The sequence below is a fragment of the Plasmodium gaboni genome, chromosome 6, assembly GCF_001602025.1.
Source record: "Plasmodium gaboni strain SY75 chromosome 6, whole genome shotgun sequence".
Lineage (NCBI taxonomy): Eukaryota > Apicomplexa > Aconoidasida > Haemosporida > Plasmodiidae > Plasmodium > Plasmodium gaboni.
Genome location: NC_031486.1, coordinates 719,353 through 738,805, shown reverse-complemented (window position 1 = coordinate 738,805; position 19,453 = coordinate 719,353). Strand labels below are relative to the sequence as shown.

The window sequence follows — 19,453 nt, the reverse complement described above, 5'->3', positions numbered from 1 at the left end:
TTTGGGAAGCATATATTTTTTTTAATTTCTTATATTACAACATCAAGTAGGAAAAATATACGCGCCCATAAACAGACAAAGAAATATATATATATATAAATATATATATTATATATTTATGTATATATTAATTCACAAACAATTCAAGTTATAATATATTGTATTAGAATATTTTTTTTAATTGGATATTATAATAACAAAAAAAAAAAAAAAAAAAAAAAAAAACAAGTATAACCTTAAGAATTAAAAAGTATACGTTGCAACAAGTAAAACAGTATTATCATAAAGAGGTGTATATAAAAGGGAATTTTTTTTTTCAAAAAAATAAAACATGGAAAATAAGAAAGCAAAAATATATATATATATATATTTTGCTTTATATATACAAAAAAGTAATAAGTTAATATGTTCTTATAAAATCACGTCTCAATATCCATATTGTGTATTTACAACTCATATTTTTTATTTTACTTTGTTCGTATATATTCTACATTTTATTATAAATATGAGAATAAATAAATAAATGAATAAATAAGTAAATATAAATATATTTATACGTGTTATTCCTATTAATTCTACATAATAAAAACTTATTCTGCCTTACCATACTTAAATATATATATATATATATATATAAGATCTGTTGGTACTTTCTTATATTTACTTATATGGAAAATGTTTTTATTTGTAGACTATTTTACATTATAAAAATAGAAAAACGTTCTTACTAATTTTTTTAGAATAATATATTCAGATTATATTATATATTATAAATTTATATAATTATAAAATATTATGAACAAAAAGGTTTAATAATAATATGCCCTTATATGCACCACTTGATGATTAACCCTAATTTACAGAATGGAATATATTTCTGTGTGCGTTTTATTTATTTATTTATTTTTTTTTTTTTTTCCTATTTTCCAAATTTACATTTCAATGTTTTAATTACATTAATATTGATGATAATTATGAAAAAGGAAAGAAATCGAAAGGTATTGTTTTTTTGATGCCTATTAAAACTGATGACCTTTAAGAATAGCACAGCTATATAAATATATATATATATATATATATATATATTATGAATGTATATATTTTTTTTATGATAATTTATATGGCTTAAAATTAATTAGTAAGGACATGAAAGATATTATTTTGCAAATGCTATGTTTACAGTCCATATATTATAGTATTTGTAGTTTTACTATATTTTTAATATTCACGATATATGGATTTCCAAGAAATATTAAGTACCTTTTTAACACGACATCTTATTTTGAAGGGGAGGCTGTTTTGTTGTATCTTTTCTTCATACATATTATAAATTCTATTATTATGTAAAATAAGGACATATATATATATATATATATTTAATTATTTATTTATTTATGTATGTATTTTTTTTTTATTTTATTATTTTCCATTAAATTTATATAGGTCATATTTTATAAAAGTAATCGTAAAAAGAACTAAGAAATGCTTGGACTATGTTATATCATGTTACTTAATTCACTTTTTATTATGTGTATTTATATCTGGATTTTCAAAATCATGTAATATATATTTATATATATATATATATATATATAAATATATTTATATATATGTATATCTTATTGTTTTGTGATTATTATATTTTATAGATAATTGGTATGCCTGTTTTTTCCTATTTGTTTTTCTCACTGTTATTCTTAGCGAATATATTTGTTATAAGGAAGATATTAAAGAAATTACAATAAGCAGCTTAAGAAATGAACAAGACGAAAAAAGGTTATTTTAATTATATTATCTTAAATATTTTATTTTGTTTCATATAGTTATTAATAATAACGAATTATTTATAATTTTAAATAATTTTTCAAAAAAAAAAAACATATTTATAAAACGTTAAATGTATAATGTTACAAATTTGATATATATATATATAATGTTGATAATAATTGTTATTTATGAAACTAATAAAAATTTTAACAAATTGGTTATGAAATAATAAAAAAATGAGACTTATACATATATATATATATATATATATATATATTGTATGAAAACAATGTTTTCATCACCCCTTTCAAATTTTTTTTTTTTTTTTTTTTTTTTTTTTTTATTGTTGTTCTATTCCTTAGAAACAACCAATTCAAGATATTTACAAAAATGATTAACATTGGGAAGTGTTTTCTTTAACTCTTCATATATATCATTATTGTTTAGAGACCTTGCAGTGGATATAACTTGTTCATATATATTATTGTCATTTTCTTTAAGAAATAATATTAAAGAATTGAATAGTTTTATAAAATCCGATTTTAATATTATTTGCAAATTTAAAAGGAATAAATCTGTTATTTTTTTATATAACTTATTATTATCTATTATTTTATGAGCAAGATTTGTGTTATTGGTTGACTTAAAAATTCTGATAAACAATCCAATAATATTTTTTACATAAACTAAGGAAATATTATCATCATCATTATTTATATTTATGTTATTATTATTATTTTTATCATTATCATTATGCACATCCCCATTTTGTATTCTTCCATTTTTGATATCTTCGATACACTGTTCCATTATGCCGAATAAATTATTTAAGACTTCATCACATAATTCTGCATGAGATAAATATTCATATATAAGCACAATATATTTTTTATCTTTCAAATATTTATTCAATTTATTTTTCTCTTTAAATATTAATTGCAGTTGATCTATTATCGGTTTAATGATTTCGTTTTTTCTTTTTTCGCCGTCTTTTACACTTTTAGGGGCTTTAGAATATATTAAATGTTTCCATTCAACATATAAAAATTTATCTTTATCATCTTGTTCAATATTATAAAAAAATTCAAGAATAACATAAAAACCATAATAATCATTTAATATATCTTCCAAATTGGTTGTAATTTTTTTTACAATAAATTCATTTAAAATTTTTGTATCATCTGTTATTTTTAATAATCTAATAATTAACAAGAAATTAACACTATTTTTACATAAATCGATTATATCATTTTTTAAAATTTTTATTAATATTTTTTTATGTTTATTTGTACTATATCCTAATAAATAAATTAAAGCATTATTACCAAGATATGTTGTAATTAAATATTCACAACCTTCATGAATAATATCCATTAGATTTATTAATTCTTCTTCATCTAATATTTCACATGCAACTAATATAATATTATGTGACACCATATTATATAACATTTCTTTTTCTACAATATTTTCAATAAATTCAATTATATATTTCTTTAATGCTTTTTGATTCTGCTCACTAAATGATTCAAACATTTGTTTTGTTGGTTTTTTTAAAATTTCGGATGATATATTTTTTATTTCATTCATATTAGGCATGATTAAAGAATTTACCATCCTTAATCTTAAACTACTTTTTGATTTTTTAAAAACTATATGCCATAATCGACATCCAAATTTACTTAAATATGATTTCAAATTTTTTAATAACCATAAATAAATATCATTTTTAATATTATCAGTACCATGATTATAAAAACATTGAAATATTAAGGATATAAAATGATATGTACATATATCATTAAAACATTTATCATAAAAATATTTAAATAACTTATTATATAATTCATCTTTATTTCCATATATTATTAATGATGTTATTATATGATATCCTAAATTAGTACGAGCAAATTTGTCTATATCTGTTTTTTTTAATTCATTGTATAATATTCCTACTTGCCTTTTTTTTTCTTCCTTATCATTTTTAGATTTTAATAAATCATTTAAATGTATTTTTAATTTTTTATAATAATCATAATTTTCAATCAATTCTTTTTTTCGATGTTCTTTTATTAATTTTCTTTTTTTAGATTTTGATAAATTCTCATCATTTAAAATATTTTTATATTTTACTTGAATTGAATATTTATCATTATTATTTCTTTCTTTTTTTATCTTACCACTATTTTTTTTATTCTTATTTTTATTAATATCATTTTTTCCTTTTATAATATTCTTTTTTAAATCATTTCTATCAACATATTTTTCTTCACTTTTATTTTTTATATATTTCACAAATTTATTATTATCTTTCTTTTTTTTTTTTTCTTTATTATTCTCAATATTATTATAACCATTTTCTTTATTCCTTCCTTTTTTTATATTATCCAATCCATTCTTATTGTAATAAACTTTGTCCTTGCTTTTTTTGCTTTTCCATTTTCCAACTTTCTTGGTCATTTTTTTTTTTAACAATAATTTTAAATGAATCAATAATAATCCATATACAATATGAATATATATTATAAATATATATTTATATATTTATATATTCTGATTATATATAATTTTAAATGTATATAATAAAAAAAAGAACGTTTTTTTTTTTTTTTTTTTTTTTTTTTTTTAAATTCATTTAAGGTACATTTATGTATTATTATATAATATTATTGTTATAATATTTTATTATGAGATAAACTAGGATGTATATTCATTTTTTTTTTTTATTATATCTTTTATTTTTCTTATTTTGAAAGTTAACATAATTATCATTCTACATATAAAAAAAATATCATATATATATATAATAATATATATAATATTTATACCTTAAAAAAAAATAGCCTATAATTTTTTCATATATATATAATTGATTATTTAACTGTTGTTATATAAATATTAAAATATATAATATATATAATATATTATTTTAACTGTGCTTTAAAAATATATAGGTATATAAAATAAAAATAGGTATATATTAATATATATATATATATATATATTTTTGCGTACTAAAATATAAAGTACTCTTTTTTCTTTTTAAGGTATATATAAAAATACATAAATATATATAATATATATATGTATACAATACATAATATATATATATTTTATATACCTATTTGTAGATAGGTACAAAACATTATTATAATTTTACTATATATATTATATTATATATATACATATATATTTTCTTTCCTCCTGTATTTTTCTTTCTATATGTAAATATATATCATAATAATTACCAAGGAATGCATATTAATTTATTATTCGCATTATATAAATATATTATATACATATTTATTATAATATTAATATAATATTTCATAAAAAAAAGTAAAATCGTAAAATCAGTAAACAACGTTCCTTGTGAAACTTAATAATAATTATATTTAGAATATCCTACATTATTATATCTGTAATATACCATCTATCTATAAATTAATAATATTTTATTTATATATTTATATATATATATATATATATATATCTTATTACATACAAAAATATTTTTATAACATTTTATAATTATTTTGTTTATTTATGTACGTAATTTTCACGTTTATTTAAAAATTAACAGCAAAATAAAAAAATAAAATAATAAATATATTATATGCATACATATAATATATATACATACATACATATATATATTAAAATAAATAATTTAAAATATTTCGCTGTTGTATTTATTACGGAACAATATTAAATATAAAAATATATTTTTATCATTAAGCCGAAAAAAATAAAAATAAAATAAAAATAAAATAAAAAAATAAATAAATAAAAAACATATTGTTTAATTATAAAAAAATACGAAACAAAAAAAATTTTATTATTTTCCCAAGAAAAATAAAAATAAAAATAAAAATATATATATATAATACAAATATATTATAATATATATATTTTAGTAAACTTAATATATACATATATATATCTATTTATATATATAATTTACATTTAAAATTTTCCCTTTGATAAAAATGGAACATCAAAAAGATGAAGCAGTTTTATTAAAACACGGATGGTGTGAAATGCTTAAAGGAGGAGTTATTATGGATGTAAAAAGTGTAGAACAAGCAAAGATAGCTGAAGAAGCTGGAGCTATAGGTGTAATGGTTTTAGAAAATATTCCTTCTGAGCTTAGGAATAAAGAAGGTGTTGCTAGAAGTGTAGATCCATCAAAAGTAGAAGAGATAAAAAAATGCGTTTCTATTAATGTACTTGCTAAAGTTCGTATTGGTCATTTTGTTGAAGCACAAATTTTAGAAGAACTTAAAATTGATATGATTGATGAAAGTGAAGTCTTAACAATCGCTGATGAAATGCATCATATTGATAAACATAAATTTAAAACACCATTTGTATGTGGATGCACAAATTTAGGAGAAGCTCTAAGACGAATTTCTGAAGGAGCATCTATGATAAGAACTAAAGGAGAAGCTGGAACAGGTAATATTATAGAAGCTATTAAACATATAAGAACTGTAAATAATGAAATAAAATATTTATGTTCTTTAAGTGATAGTGAAGTATATCATTTTGCTAAAAAAGTTAATGCACCTATTGATCTTGTTTTACTTACAAAAAAATTAAAAAGATTACCAGTTGTTAATTTTGCTGCTGGAGGTGTTGCAACTCCAGCTGATGCAGCCATGTGTATGCAATTAGGAATGGATGGTGTTTTTGTAGGATCAGGTATTTTCGAAAGTGAAAATCCAAGAAAAATGGCAGCTTCAATTGTTTCAGCTGTTAGCAATTTTAATAACCCTAAAATACTATTAGATGTTAGTATGAATTTAGGAAAAGCTATGTGTGGAAGTACACATGTTTCTGATAAATGGAAAAATAAAAATGAAGAACACACCAAATTCTTAACACCACAATGAACACACAAAATAATAAAAATATAAGAAAATAAAAATAATTGAAAATGAAGTATATTTATTTTTTATCCTATGATATTTCAATTCAAATTATTCTCATCATGGTATATATACAAATATAAGCATATCATTTTAATATCCCTTTTTTTTTTTTTTTTTTTTTTTTCCCCAATTTGTAATTATCACGAAAAAAATATATATATATATATATATATATCGTATAATATTCTTTTAATTAATATAAGGGATCCAACAGCTTGATTAACATTTATTATAAAATTATGTGTGTATTTTCATAAAATTTACAAAGAAATATAAAATCATATAATATATTTTTGTTTGTTAATTTTAATTAACATATAAATGCATATATTATAATATATTATGACGATATACTTTTTCAGTATTTTCCTTTTTTTTTTTTAAACTTAATATATATAATAAGTATATATATATATATATATATATTTATATTTAATATATGTTGTTTTTTTTTTTTTTTTTTTTTTTTTTTCTTCTTACTCCCAATATATCCAAAAAACCTTTGTTTTTATTGGAATATATAAATATGTACATATAAATATGTTTAATTATTCTTTTATTTTTTAATAGTATATATAATTTTATATGAAAATCTTGATTTAAAAATAAAAAGAAAGAAAAAATTAGTTCTCCAAATTAATTAGTATCCGTATATGCATTTTATGTTTATTTTTTTATTTTTCTTTTAACCCTACAAATTATCAAATTTTATGTATATATATATATATATATTATATATAATATGTCGGCATACATATTACACATATATAATTTACCATATAACATTTTATAGAGTCTTTTTTTTTTTTTTTTTTTTTTTTTTTTTATTACAATTTTACGTACGTATGTAACTTTTTATTCAGTGCTAATTAATAAAATATAAAATAATATTAAAACGCTGCACATAAAAGCATATCACACTTAATAGGGAAAATAAAAATATAAAATAGTATATACACATGGATATATCAATTATTATTATTTTTATTTATTTTATTTTTTTAATTAGAATAAATAAATATAAAAATATTATAAATAAAAAAAAATATATATATATATATATATATATAAATTATAAATTTCTGTATGCAAAAAAAAAAAATAAAAAAAAAAATTTGTTTGCAGCCATTATTATGATTATAATTGTATTTTATTTTACATTTTTATTTTTATTTTTTTTTTGTAATAGTTTTAGTTATGTAGGCAAACAACATATAATTCGTCTTAATTGAAGGGGAAAAAAAAAAATAAAACAAATAAATAAAATAAAATAAAATAAAATATGTACATATGTGTATTTATTTTTCGTTAGTGAAAGATTAACATTGTATATTTTTTTTGTGTAAATATTTTAATTAAATAATTTATAAGTATTTATTTTTATAATTATTATTTTATTTTTTTTTATATTCGATCGGTCTAATTTAAATATATATATATATATATATATATATATATATATATATATATCATCCAATTTAGTAATATATATATATATATATATATATCATTTTAATTTCTTCTGATCTATTATATATAACAAAATGATTGGAGGAGAAGTAGTTGTAGAAAAGAATCCATCTAAAAAATTTTGTATTGCTGAAAAGGAGAGATTATGTGAGAGTGTAATATGGGAAATGTTACAAAGTTATTATAAAAAAGCTGCTATTAATGCATGGAAAGAAAATGTCGTTCCATCATTTGTTACTAGTAATAGTAAGCTAGCTAAAGATTATGCTCGAGTAATAATAAATTATATGAAAGATTGGTTTAATAGTAACGAATGTGATCGTAATGTTCCTATATATATTTTAGAAATTGGTGCAGGTCATGGGAAATTCACATATTTAATTTTAAGAGCTTTATCAAAATATAAGAAATATTTTAAAAGTATGAATTTACCTGATAGACCTTTTGTATATGTATTTACAGATATAGCTAAAGATAATATAACATATTGTATGAATCATGATAGATTAAAAAAATATATCAATACAAGAAATAGTAGTGATCAAACATTTACTAGTAAAAATCATTCATATGATGATTCTGAATTTGAGAAAAATGGAACAAATATTTATGATTCATCTACAGATAATTCATATAACTCAGATATTTCTTCAAATAATGAAACGAATTATTATTCAGAAGAAAAATTTACAAATGATCCTACATATTCTATGCTTGATTTTGCTTTTTTTGATGGAAATGAAACTACTGATAAAATTTATTTAGAAGTAGCCAAGAAATATATACCTAGTAATACACCAATAGTCTTAATATGTAATTATGTTTTAGATTCTTTATTAACTGATGCATGGGTAGTTAAAGGAGAAAATGATTTCAAAAGAGCATTAATATCAGTATATTCACCAAATGAAGAAAAAGATAAAACTGATGCTGATATTATGCTTCGAATGACTGTTTCATGGGACTGGGAAAGTGTTAATATTGATGAAGAAATTAATAAAGAAGAAACAGATAATCCATCTGATTATTTAAGAAAATATAAAGATATATATACTGTTTTAAAATTGTATTCTTATATTGATAAACATCTCTCTTTTGTATTTCCAGTAGGTGCATTTATTCTATTTAAAAGAATGTTAAAATTAAGTAATAATAAATTACTTTGCCTAATAGGTGATAAAGGATATCAATCATATGAAGAATTTAAAGGTTATAGAGATCCACATATGGTCGTTCATGGTAGTCTATCTTTTATGGTGAATTTGAATGCAATATGTCTTTTCTTTTTGTCTTTAGGTGGGTATTATATATATACACCTTATTCGGATAATTTTCAAATAGTCACATTGTTAATGCACCAAAAAAATTTTAAAAAAAATGAATTAAAAAATGATGCAGAATTATCGAATATTTCACAAGTAGGGGAAAATAAAATTGAACAAGATAATAGTAATGAATTTTATATTATCGACTTTTTTAAAAATTATATGAAGGATAATGAACAAAGGTCAAACATGTACGATTCGATATATAATCAGAAAAATAATCATACAAGTACTAGTTCATATAATAATAAAAGTAATAATATTAATAATAATTATTATTGTAAAAATAAAATTTTAAAATATTCCAAGAGAAGACTCTTTCACGATAATGTTTATAAAAAAATTAAAAAAATCAATTTGAAAAATTTAAACAATATGACCATAAAATTTGGAGGAACCATTTCATCCTTTTATGATAATGTTGAACAATTTCCACCTGATGTTTTAATAAACTGGCAAAAATCAGTTATTCATAATATTAATCATTATCCAGCTAATGTAAATATAAAAGAACTCATAGCATTATTAAGATATTCTAATTATGATTCAGATGTTTTCTTTAATATTAGAAATTCCTTTATAAATTTAGTTACATATCCAAATATAAATGGTAGAACTGAAAAAGATATATTATTAGATATTCATGAATGTTATAAAAATTATTATTCTTTAAAAAATGATGAAGATATTGCTGATGTATGTGGACATATATGTATGAAATTTGGAGAATTTGAAAAATCCATATTTTATTTAAAAGAAAGTTTACGTAAATTTAAAAATAATAGACATTCATCAACATATATTAATATTGCATCATGTTATAAGGTATTACGTAATTATAATAAATCTTTGAAGTTTATAAGATCATCCATAAAATTATCAAACAAAGAAAATAAATATAAAAAATATATGTCTCCAAATAATAGTAATAATAATAATAAATATAATCAATATCACAATCATAATTCTCATTCATATGATTTATTATATAATATTCAATTTTGTTGCAATCCTATTACATATGCTATGATAGGTATCAATTATTATGTGCAAAATGATGGAATATATTATCTATCCTTTGAAAATCGTATCAAATTAACACATATTCTTTTACTTACAAAAGAGGAGGAAGCCGTATTAAAATATATGAATGCCAAATATAAAAAATCGGTATATGAAAAATCTACAACGAATGTTGATTTTTCAAAAATTAAGATAATTAAATTATATGATGAAAATGAAGTTACTACATTGGAAAAATTATGCCATGAGGATAATGACAAAAATAACAACAATAATAAAAACAACAATAATAAAAACAACAATAATAAAAACAACAATAATAATAATAGTAAAAATGATGGTAATATAATTAATACAAATATTAAAAATCCTATGAAACATATTTCTTATCAAAATGTTGAATATTTAAAAGAAAAATTATCAGAATGTTTTGATAAATATGAATTTCAATTTTGTGTTATAGATGCACCTTGGACTATCAAATCTGATATTGTAGAAATGTTGCTGAATAGAAATAAACATATATTTACATATGGAACCTTATCTGATTCATCCAAACGTTCAGAAGATATCATTTTAAAATATAAAGAAAAATCTCAACAAATTAGCTGGATAAATAATAATTATATTCATGACGAATCACTATATGAATCAAGATCATCCTTACATTATATACAAGGAGTTACGTCAGTAACTGTTACACATTTTAGCATGAACTTATATAATAATATGAATCAAAGTATTTCATCTAAAGAAATTTTAATAAATGATTTATGTAGTATTCTAAATATGTTACAAATTATATTGAATCTTAATTTAACTGGATTAACATCGAACTTTTTGAAGAAAAATAAAAATAGCAACAACAACAATAATAATAATAATAATTACAATGATAATGTTTTATGCAATAAGGGAGATAAAACAATGGTAAGCGAGACAGACAAGAGGGAACATCAAGAAAATAATATCGCATTATCACAAGAGAATAATACAAACAACAAATGCTATATAAAAGAAAAAAATAATAATACAGTTGAACAAGATATATATGATGAGGATCATTACTACTGCCTTTCAGGAATTACAATGTTTTCACAACAAAAAAATATTTCCGAAGACTCCAGTGTATATTGTAACTACTTATTAATGAATAATAAGAATGAAGAATTTATTACAAAAATAAATATAGTTGGTGTAAATGGTACTCTGTGTTTAAAAAAAACCATATCCAATTGGTCCATTCAAATTTTTAATATTAATAATGAAAAAATTTATGACAAGTCAGGTAGAATAGCCACTGGACAAAATTCTAATGATGTATTTATCAATCAATATTTAATTAAGACTGATGGAAAATGTAACAATATTCAACATTATAAGGAATATGATTTAAAAGCTTCTTGTAAAGATTCCAGTGAAACAATCGATTCGGATATTGACATTTTGGAATTATCATCCGAATGTTCTTCTGATTGTGATGAAAATAAAGACAATGAAAACAATGAAGAGAATAAAAACAAAGAAGAAATATTGAACGATTCATTAGAAACAGATATGATACCTGATAATAATTATAATAAATTATTGATAGATCGAAATTTACAAATACTCAAGAATGTTCCAGGAAAACGCTTTTACACAACAGATAAAGAAATATATGAAAATATGAATTTGGATGAAAATTTTATTGATATTTCTGTTAATAATAATTGTTTTTATTCACGAATTATTGAGGGAATAAATATGTCTTACAATAAGGGTGGAATAATGATACATTTTAAGTACAATTTGGTATAATTATTTACGTATGTTTGAAAGGTTGTCTTTATGTGTGTATAATAATTTTTCTTTTTTTTATTACATTTAATTGATTTATTATTTTATATTTTTTTTTTTTTTTAGCTAGCTATGTAGCTATTTAATCATTAAAAGTTAAATATATAAATAATAAAATATACATATATATATATATATATATGAAAAAAATAATAAGAAAAAAAAAAAAAAAAAAAAAAAAAAAATAAAAAATAAAAAAAAAAAAAAAAAAAAAAAAAAAAAAAAAAAAAAATTTTAAAAAAAAAAAAAAAAAAAAAAAAAAAAAAAAAAAAAAAAAAAAAAAGAAAGAAAATTCTATCTCCGGCTTATTAAAAAATCAAAATGGTTTAAAAATCTTTTATATAATTTATATTTTACATTATATATATATATATATATATATATTTTATATTTTATTTGTTATATATCTATTTGAGAAAAATCGTTTCCCAAAAAGTCATACTGTGTTAAATTAAGATAAGACGCAAAATCAAAGTTGGTATCCAATTGAGATTTATTACTTTTAATTTTTGTTATATATTTTTTAATTTCATTTAAAGAATCTTCAAACTGTTTTTGGAATTTTTTTTTTGAAATTTTTAATATTTCACATATTTCATCATCTGTATAAATTTTTTTTTTTAAGAATAATCCAAATTTCATAAATATAATTAATTTGTTTATTTTTTTTTTTAACCCCTTACAAATAAATGTTCTCAACGCTTTTATTACTATATCATTATACATAATTTCATTAAAGCTATGTATATCATCTGAATTAACTATTAAATCTTTATAAGTATTTTTTTCTTCATTTCCAGATTTATTATTATGATAAACTATAGGCTTTTCTGCATCTATAATATTAACAAATGATGTAAGAGCTTTTTCAACCCTTTCTTCCGATAAATGTAAGCCTTCACTAATTTCTTTAATATTAGGTCTTCTATTATGTTTTTCTAAAAAGGAATCTTCAAATTTTTTTATTTTATTATAATCACTATATGTATGTGGAGATATAGATACAAACGATTTATGTTTTTGATAATAATTATATGTACTATTTTTAGCCCATATATATACATATTTTGTTAAATTTTTTATACCCAACTTTTCAACATCATATTTTTTAAATCCATTTTTAACAGCATCAAGACTTACTAATAAAAAATCATCTTCACTTAAATTACTACTAAAATTTGCTTCTATTCTTTTAACCGTACTATTAATAAGAGGTATAAAATATATCAGTAGTTTTTGTGATAATTTTATTTTATTTTCTAATTTTTTTAAAAATATATCTTTATCATAATTATATGCATAAGTTAATTCTTCTAATAAGGGTGGTCTGTTTTCTAATTTTTCAATCAAATAAATGGAGTTTTCAAAAAATACAATATCTTTAATACATTCCATAAATTTTTGTACTTCTACATTTATTAAATTCTCACAATCGTTATATAAAACCTTTTCTGCATTATCAAAATAATCCATAAATATATCATAATTATTTTCACTATTATTATTATTATTATTATTATCTCTTTTTGATATATCATCATTTTCCTTCAAATTATTTGCAGTATCCATATAAGAATCCTTTTGAACATTTTTTTTCTTCATATTCTTTTTATTTTTGTTATCATTAGTAAGATTTCCTGATGGTTCTTGATCTAATATTTCATGACCTTTATCATTTTCATTAGAATTTTCGGTATCTACTTTTTTTTCTAATAAATCATAATCTAAGGGAATATCATTATCGGTGTAATTATTTCTAAACAGTGTAAACATATTGGTTTTGTTATAAAAATAAGTTTTGATTAATAAATCTTCATCTTCTTTTTGTACTAAATTTTTCATTTTATAAATATAAACAATTAATTTTTTTAAGTTTTCTACTGACATATTAATTTCTTTAGACCATAAATCTAAGGTTAATATTTTTTTTTGATCTCTTATGCTTTCATAATATTCTAATCTTAATTTATGAAAAAGATATTGTTTTATAACTTCTGTCTTAACTGTTTGTCCATTTAATAATAAAATCGTTTCTTTAATTTTATTTTTTTTCTTTTTAAAAATACTTTTATCTTTAATTGTTGACAAAATCATACTAAGCTTTTTTTTTTCTCGTTCATATATTTCATTCATATAACCTCTTTTTAGTTTTAATTTTATTCTACATTTATTATTAATATGATTTTCATTCTTTTCATTTTTTTTTTTTTTTTTATTTTTTATGGTATGTTCTTCTTCTGATATATTGTCATTATTTTCCATATCTTCTGAAACATTTTTTTTATTCTTTGTAGTAATTGTATAAATTTTCTTTCCTTTTTCATTACTATTAAGAAAGAATGATAAGTTTGGATTTGAATTTAAAACAAAATAATTTATTATACCATCATCAAAATTTACATTTTCATCTACAGTTTTGTTAATCATATCACTATAACATAAATTATTGAAATAATTATTATTTTTATTTAATTCCTTTGTTACATTTTTTTTGGATATCTTATTTTCATTTTCAACGATGTCATTGTAATAATCTTCTTTTACTCTAGATCCTATTTCATTTTTTTTTTTTATTATTCCTTTGAAAGTTTGCAAAATTGTTTTTTTATTATGCTTATTTGAAGTGTATACATTTTTTTTGTGTGTAAATAAATCATATTTTATAGGTTTAAGAAAATTATAACTATGTTTTCTTGTCCTATCATTTTTTATTTGATAGGAATGAACTAGCCAAATATCTTTATAACATAATAATAGCCCTAAAACCCATACATAACTAAAAAATATACATATGTTACCTATTATATTACTATTATTTCTTTTGTTTTTCTCTTCCTTTTCTTTTTTTATTCTTATATTTAAAATGATAATTTTAAAAGTTTCTAAAAAACATAAAAGATCGTATTTTATGTTATAAATCATTCCACATAATATATTTTCATGGTAAACATATTATATATCCTAAAAGATATTCACAACATATATTATTCTTTAAAAAAAAAGTATTAGTTTTGTTATTTAATTATATTACATACATTTCATTTTGTTTGGCATATGTATATATATTTATATATGTATAATATATATAAATTTTTTTTGTTTTTATATTTTCATTTAAATGATATATAAATACCTCTCAAAGGTAATATTGTGCCTTTCTCTAGAATCACATTATAATTAATTTTATTTCTTTTTATTACTAAAAAGATATAAATAAATTTAAATAAAAAAAAAAAATATAAATATACATATAAATCATTTAAACAAAATTATAATATATTACAAACCAAAGAATTAAGTACCCCGAAAAAAAAAAAAATAAATAAAAAAAATAAATATATGTATAATATATATATATACATATATATATATATATATATAGATAATTATTATGTTACTTTGTAATATTCAGCATTAATATATATATATATATATATATATAATAATCCTTTCATTTAGCATTTACAAAAGTCATATTTTAACGATTCATGAGTTCCTTTTTATTATAAAATAGAAACTCATAATTTACGATTCTCCAAATTAAATACCATCATACGTAATCCTAAATATATATGCATATAAATATATATATGTATATATATATTTTTTATTTATTATTTTGATATATACACATTTGTGGTAATCCTTCATTTTATTTATTCACTGTTGTAATATTCTTTTTACAATTTAAATAAAATAAAAGTATTTGCTTATTTTCCATCTATAAATTAAAATATACAACTCCTTCACTCTAATTTATTAGTATATTCTTATTTAATATATTTAGAAATACTTTAAAAAGTAAATGTAAAAGAACATTCAAATACAGGCAACTATTCCTATTAAATCTTTATAAAGAAATATTTATTATTTCACTGTTATATTAAAAAATATTGTAAAAATTAAATAATAATATTATCAAAATTTATATTGAAAATATACAATATATAAAATTAGTTCAATATAGAAAAATTAGCATATATTATAATCGACAGAATGGCCGAGCGGTCTAAGGCGCTACAGTCAGATTGTAGTCTGTATAAGGCGTGGGTTCGAATCCCGCTTCTGTCAAATAAAGTTTTAAAATTTTATCATGAAGAGAAAAAAAGGAAATAATAAAATAATAAAATAGATAAAAGAGAACAATTAGAATAAAAAAAAAAAATTATTATATCATTATTAAAAAAATAATATTATTTTGTACTGTTTATATAATATTACGCCTTTATGTTCGTTGTATATATATATATATATATATATATATACATATATTATAATCTATCATTTATTTATTAATAATAATAAACGGATATATAATTTCACAATATACGCGGAAAATAAATTTATATTCTTATAATATCTACTTAATTATATATATGTATATACCTATATAATATATATATATTTATGATATTATGAGAATAAAAAAAAATTAAAATTTTTATACTTGAATAATTTTATAATATATATTATTCCTTTGATAATAGTACTATTCCTAATACGATATATATGTATATACCTATATAATATATAATATATATATATTTATGATATTATGAGAATAAAAAAAAATTAAAATTTTTATACTTGAATAATTTTATAATATATATTATTCCTTTGATAATAGTACTATTCCTAATACGTTTGAATTTTTTACTAAACATTATTATTATGTTAATACATATGTATATATATATATATATATATTCATTTTTGAAATGGAATTATAATAGTATATTTATATACAATAAATGAATTATAGAAAAACTTTTTAAATTAATATTATTTGACAATAAATATATATAATATATACATAAAATTAATTTTCATAATATTTTCATTCTATTCATTTTCGCCTCATTCTGTTTTTTTTTTTTATTTATTTTATTTTTGTCCTTAATGGACCAGCCGGGAATCGAACCCGGGAACTTTCGCATGCGAAGCGAACGTGATACCACTACACTACTAGCCCAAGGTGTAATTACTCACGTATTTTAATATTAGTTTATATTGATATATATATATTAATTTGTAATAAATTTAAAATATATGTTCATATAAAATATATTTTATATATATTCTTCATTTTATTTTACTTTTTTTTAAAAAATTCTTGTTTTCTTTCAAGGTTTTGTATATAACAAAACATAAATAAATTTCCCATATTTTTTCATATACACACTTTTGATAAAATATGTTATAGAAATAATTTTCTCTATTTTTTTAATTTGTTTTTTTCCTTTTCAAAAGGTTATACACTTTATTCAAAAAATTAAAAAAGAATATATAAATAAATAAATAAATAAATAAATATATATATATATATATATATATATATGTGTTTATAATGTAAACTATACAAACTAAATCATCTAAATATGTCAAAATTTCCATCTTTTTGTTCATTAAAAAAAAATAATAAAATACATAAGAAATATGGTAAAATGATATATACACATTGAAATATTAAAAATTATATTGTGCACAAAAAAAAAAAAATAAAATAAAATAAAAATAAAAAAAAATAATAAATGAGTAAAATAAAAATAAATAAATAATAAATTATATATATATATATATATATATATATATACAGGTAAAATTTTAAATACCTATTTCATAATTGAAAAAATAAAAAACATATTAATTTTTATATAATATATATATATATATATATATATATATATATATATTTGTATTATGTAGCATATAATAATAATTTTCAAAACTTTAATAAATGACACATGTATAAATCGTACAATCTATCAAAATAAAATTAATATTATTATTAGCATTATACTGATAAAATATCGCATATATATATATATATATATATATATATATATATATTAATATAATTTTTAGAATGAATACCACTTTGACAGTAAATAAAACAAACGAACTTGTTGAGAACCATGAAAGGAATACATGTGAAGCATATCCAGACATAGACAATAATATAATTTTAAATATTAACTCAATGAGTAGTGAACATAAGCAATTTTTCTTAAATAATTATATATCAAAAATAAAATATATGAGAAGCAGTTATTCAAAACCTAAGTATTATGAAATATTAAATGTTAATTTAAAATCAGATGCTAAGACAATACGTAAAAGTTATTTAGCGTTGTCTAAATTATTAAGTGTGAATAAGAAATTGTCAAGAGAATATGAAGAATGTTATTATTTAATTCAGAAATCATATAAAATCTTAACAAATAAATTTGAGAAATTTTATTACGATGTATTAAATAATTATATTGATGAAACAACTATAGAAGAAGAAAGATATATATTAGAAAAAGAAGCTGATATTATTTATGCAAATAAAATTGAAGAATTAAAAGATATATATGATATTAAAATAAAAGAAGAAGAAAATAAAAATGGATTAATTATAGAAAAAGCATTATATGGTGATTTATCATTAAAAGCAGAATGTATAAATAATTGTTTTAATATTGAATCTATATCTGAACAACATTTACAAGGTCCATATATAGATTTGACAAAAATATTACAATGTAAAGTTGAAAATAGTTCCTTATTATATAATGATGATTTTTCTTTTGCTTATTTTTGTGATATACCAAAACCTTTAATTAAAATTACTAGTAAACAAAAAAATAAAAAATATTCACATATATTACAAGACACAGAAATGTATTTATATATAAAATATAAATTCTTAAATGTATATCATGAACTTATAGTTGTTGACAGATCAAACTTTTCTTTACCACAAAGTTCTCATAGAGTTTTTGGAGATAGAATTAGTGGTCCCTTCTCACCAGTTAATGTTTTAAAAATGACACATATATCAAGTTCTTTCAAAGATAATATACTTAAATTTTTCTCAAAAAATAAATTTTATATTACTTTATTTACGACCATAGTTTTATGTGCCCAATCGATCAAATCAAAATGAACAAATTGGAATAGAACTAAATAAAATAAATTAATTCAAAAAAAAAAAAAAAAAATATACACATTTGTTGATGTGCTATTATATATATGTATGTATATATATATGTATATATTTATGTATATATTTATGTATACATTTATGTGTTCAATTTTTTTATAATGTGT

General features: G+C 18.7%; 6 protein-coding genes and 2 non-coding genes across 8 annotated transcripts; 5 read left to right on the top strand and 3 right to left on the bottom strand.

Moving 5' to 3' along the window:
- Positions 1-1,167: 1,167 nt before the first annotated feature.
- PGSY75_0621350 (putative protein SYS1) lies at positions 1,168-1,786 on the top strand (the record flags this gene model as incomplete). Its single annotated transcript, XM_018784791.1, has 3 exons — positions 1,168-1,343; positions 1,444-1,559; positions 1,650-1,786. The coding sequence occupies 3 exons, from the start codon at positions 1,168-1,170 to the stop codon at positions 1,784-1,786; spliced, it is 429 nt and encodes a 142-aa protein (XP_018642845.1).
- A 332-nt stretch (positions 1,787-2,118) lies between these two features.
- PGSY75_0621300 (putative mRNA binding PUM-HD domain protein-like protein) lies at positions 2,119-4,227 on the bottom strand (the record flags this gene model as incomplete). The annotated part of the gene is made up of 1 exon (XM_018784790.1): positions 2,119-4,227. One exon carries the CDS (start codon positions 4,225-4,227, stop codon positions 2,119-2,121), a length of 2,109 nt encoding a protein of 702 aa, XP_018642844.1.
- Positions 4,228-5,756: 1,529 nt separating this feature from the next.
- On the top strand, positions 5,757-6,662 carry PGSY75_0621200 (pyridoxine biosynthesis protein PDX1; the record flags this gene model as incomplete). Its single annotated transcript, XM_018784789.1, has 1 exon — positions 5,757-6,662. The coding sequence occupies one exon, from the start codon at positions 5,757-5,759 to the stop codon at positions 6,660-6,662; it is 906 nt and encodes a 301-aa protein (XP_018642843.1).
- Positions 6,663-8,245: 1,583 nt separating this feature from the next.
- On the top strand, positions 8,246-12,319 carry PGSY75_0621100 (hypothetical protein; the record flags this gene model as incomplete). The annotated part of the gene is made up of 1 exon (XM_018784788.1): positions 8,246-12,319. The coding sequence occupies one exon, from the start codon at positions 8,246-8,248 to the stop codon at positions 12,317-12,319; it is 4,074 nt and encodes a 1,357-aa protein (XP_018642842.1).
- A 438-nt stretch (positions 12,320-12,757) lies between these two features.
- Positions 12,758-15,280, bottom strand: PGSY75_0621000 (hypothetical protein; the record flags this gene model as incomplete). Its single annotated transcript, XM_018784787.1, has 1 exon — positions 12,758-15,280. The coding sequence occupies one exon, from the start codon at positions 15,278-15,280 to the stop codon at positions 12,758-12,760; it is 2,523 nt and encodes an 840-aa protein (XP_018642841.1).
- Positions 15,281-16,348: 1,068 nt separating this feature from the next.
- Positions 16,349-16,429, top strand: PGSY75_0620900. The gene has a single exon. It is a non-coding gene; the product is annotated as a tRNA-Leu (tRNA).
- An 829-nt stretch (positions 16,430-17,258) lies between these two features.
- Positions 17,259-17,330, bottom strand: PGSY75_0620800. Its single transcript has one exon. It is a non-coding gene; the product is annotated as a tRNA-Ala (tRNA).
- Positions 17,331-18,224: 894 nt separating this feature from the next.
- PGSY75_0620700 (putative DnaJ protein) lies at positions 18,225-19,289 on the top strand (the record flags this gene model as incomplete). Its single annotated transcript, XM_018784786.1, has 1 exon — positions 18,225-19,289. The coding sequence occupies one exon, from the start codon at positions 18,225-18,227 to the stop codon at positions 19,287-19,289; it is 1,065 nt and encodes a 354-aa protein (XP_018642840.1).
- Positions 19,290-19,453: the final 164 nt, after the last annotated feature.